The 1885-nt window shown below is 55.9% G+C and overlaps 1 protein-coding gene across 1 annotated transcript; it reads left to right on the forward strand.

The window, feature by feature from the left end:
• The first annotated feature begins 236 nt into the window (after window positions 1-236).
• LOC149851628 (uncharacterized) lies at window positions 237-1662 on the forward strand. Its single transcript, XM_090030538.1, has one exon. It carries the CDS (start codon window positions 237-239, stop codon window positions 1413-1415), a length of 1179 nt encoding a protein of 392 aa, XP_089886664.1. The 3' UTR covers window positions 1416-1662.
• The last annotated feature ends 223 nt before the right edge of the window (window positions 1663-1885 follow it).

Raw genomic sequence — 1885 nt, forward strand, 5'->3', positions numbered from 1 at the left:
CGGAGAGGAAGAGTGGGAATGTTGCTGGGCAGGAAGATTCTAGAGAGGGGGCGGTCCCACTGCCGGAAGGGAGGCGGAGCTCTGCAGAGAGCAGTAAAGCTGCCCGGAAGGGCCCGGAACCTTCCTATTGTTTGTGGGAAGAAGGAGACCCCCGAAGAACGCTGAAGCTGCGGGTCAAGGCCACTTTGACTCCAGAAGGGGTCAAAGGAGAAACAACTATGTTGAGAGCAGACTTTATGACCAGGGTACTTTTTGAAGAGTTGCGTGTGAACCCTAAAGATTTAAGTTGCGTGGTGGCTTTTGATAACTTCCGCCACTGGAATATCACCTTTTGGAGGCGAGAGGCGTACGCTGCCTTCTGGGCCCGCTACGCGGAAGTAGCAGACAAGGAGGACTTACGGGGTCTGCATTTTGAAGCAGGCCAGAAGGCACGGGAGAGAGTTTTATATTTTAAAATGTATACAGATGACCTAGAGCATGCAGATGTCAGAAGGTGGCTGGAGGGGCGGGTCGAAAAGATCCTGGATATTCAGCGGGTCCTGGATCAGTGGCAAATCTGGACCGGGGCATGGAGAGCCAGAGTCCTCCTGGACGAAGACCCTAGACACCCCGGCGGGGTGAGACACCTGCCCTCTGTCGTGTCCATAGGGCCCTACCGTGGATACGTGACTTATCATGGCCAGCCGAAACTGTGTAGCAGGTGCGGCTTGGCGGGGCACCTGGCTGCCTTCTGTAGCCTGACAGTTTGCTACAGGTGTGGCGGCAGGGGGCACCGGGCGCAGGCCTGTCAAGAGGAACTGAAATGTGCCGTTTGTGGAGGTGAGGGACACTTGCAGCGCCAGTGCCCTGTGTCCTACGCGAACAAAGCCCGAGAGTCACACGCAGTAAAGGAGAGGGATAAAGAAAAGCCAGAGGAGGAGGAGTCCACCAACCTAGATGTAGACACCTTCCTAGTGGAGGAAACACCGGAAGCGGAGCAGAGGCACGACATGATCGAGGCGGCTGACCAGCTTTTGGAGTCGGGAGGAGAGGAACACATGGAGGAGGAGCAGAGCGAGACAGCAGGAGAAGGGGCACACGAATCGGATTCGGCAACCATGGACTTGGACCTGTCTGGGGAGAAGGGGAAAGAACCCTCCCCTGTAAAAAGAAAGAAGAAGCGGAGGGTTAAACCTATGAAAAAGAGACTAGAGGAGGAAGGGGGAACGGTACGGGGGACAGAAGGGACTGCACAGAAAGGAGACAAGGGGAAGAGCAGGAAACTGCTGGTGGAGGGACGAGAGGTTGAGGAGTCTGGGAGGGCGGATGTTTGTGGCTACCTCAGCCCGACTGCTATCGAACATCTGGCTAGGGCCACGGGGATGCGGAAAGTGGGGGAAGACAGCTCAGATCCCAGTAGCGGATCGGATGTTTAACGAGGTAGGCCTTGCCTGAAAAATAGCCATGATGGCGTTGACGATAGCATCCTTAAATGTAAGAAGTGTATATGGGAGGCAGAGATGGGAGTCAATGTATAGCACCTTACGAGGTCTGGACGCACAGGTGTTAGGCCTACAGGAGTGTGGGATCCCCTGGGGGAGAAATTATGGCTATCTGGAGAAGCGCTGGGAGGTGGGACCGTCGTGGTGGGGGGGCTCAAATGAGAATCGAGCGGCAGGAGTAGGGTTCTTGATGAGGGAGCAGGATTTGAAAATCAAAGGGCAGCAGGTCCTGGAAGAAGGGCGACTGCAAAAGGCAGTGGTTGAGGTGGAGGGCGTGGAGGTGACGTTGTACAACGTCTACGCCCCGGCCGAGAGAACGGAGAGGGTGCGTTTCTTCCGCAAAATGGGGATGTGTGTGGGGGGTGGAGGGCCGCGGATCGTGATGGGGGATTTCAATTGCATAC

Source organism: Crocodylus siamensis, unplaced genomic scaffold (genome assembly GCF_052110815.1).
Source record: "Crocodylus siamensis isolate JL-2025a unplaced genomic scaffold, ASM5211081v1 HiC_scaffold_646, whole genome shotgun sequence".
Lineage (NCBI taxonomy): Eukaryota > Metazoa > Chordata > Crocodylia > Crocodylidae > Crocodylus > Crocodylus siamensis.

Bases quoted from the DNA above. Each gene is read 5' to 3' on its own strand.
- LOC149851628 (XM_090030538.1), top strand. From the start codon at position 237: ATGACCAGGGTACTTTTTGAAGAGTTGCGTGTGAACCCTAAAGATTTA.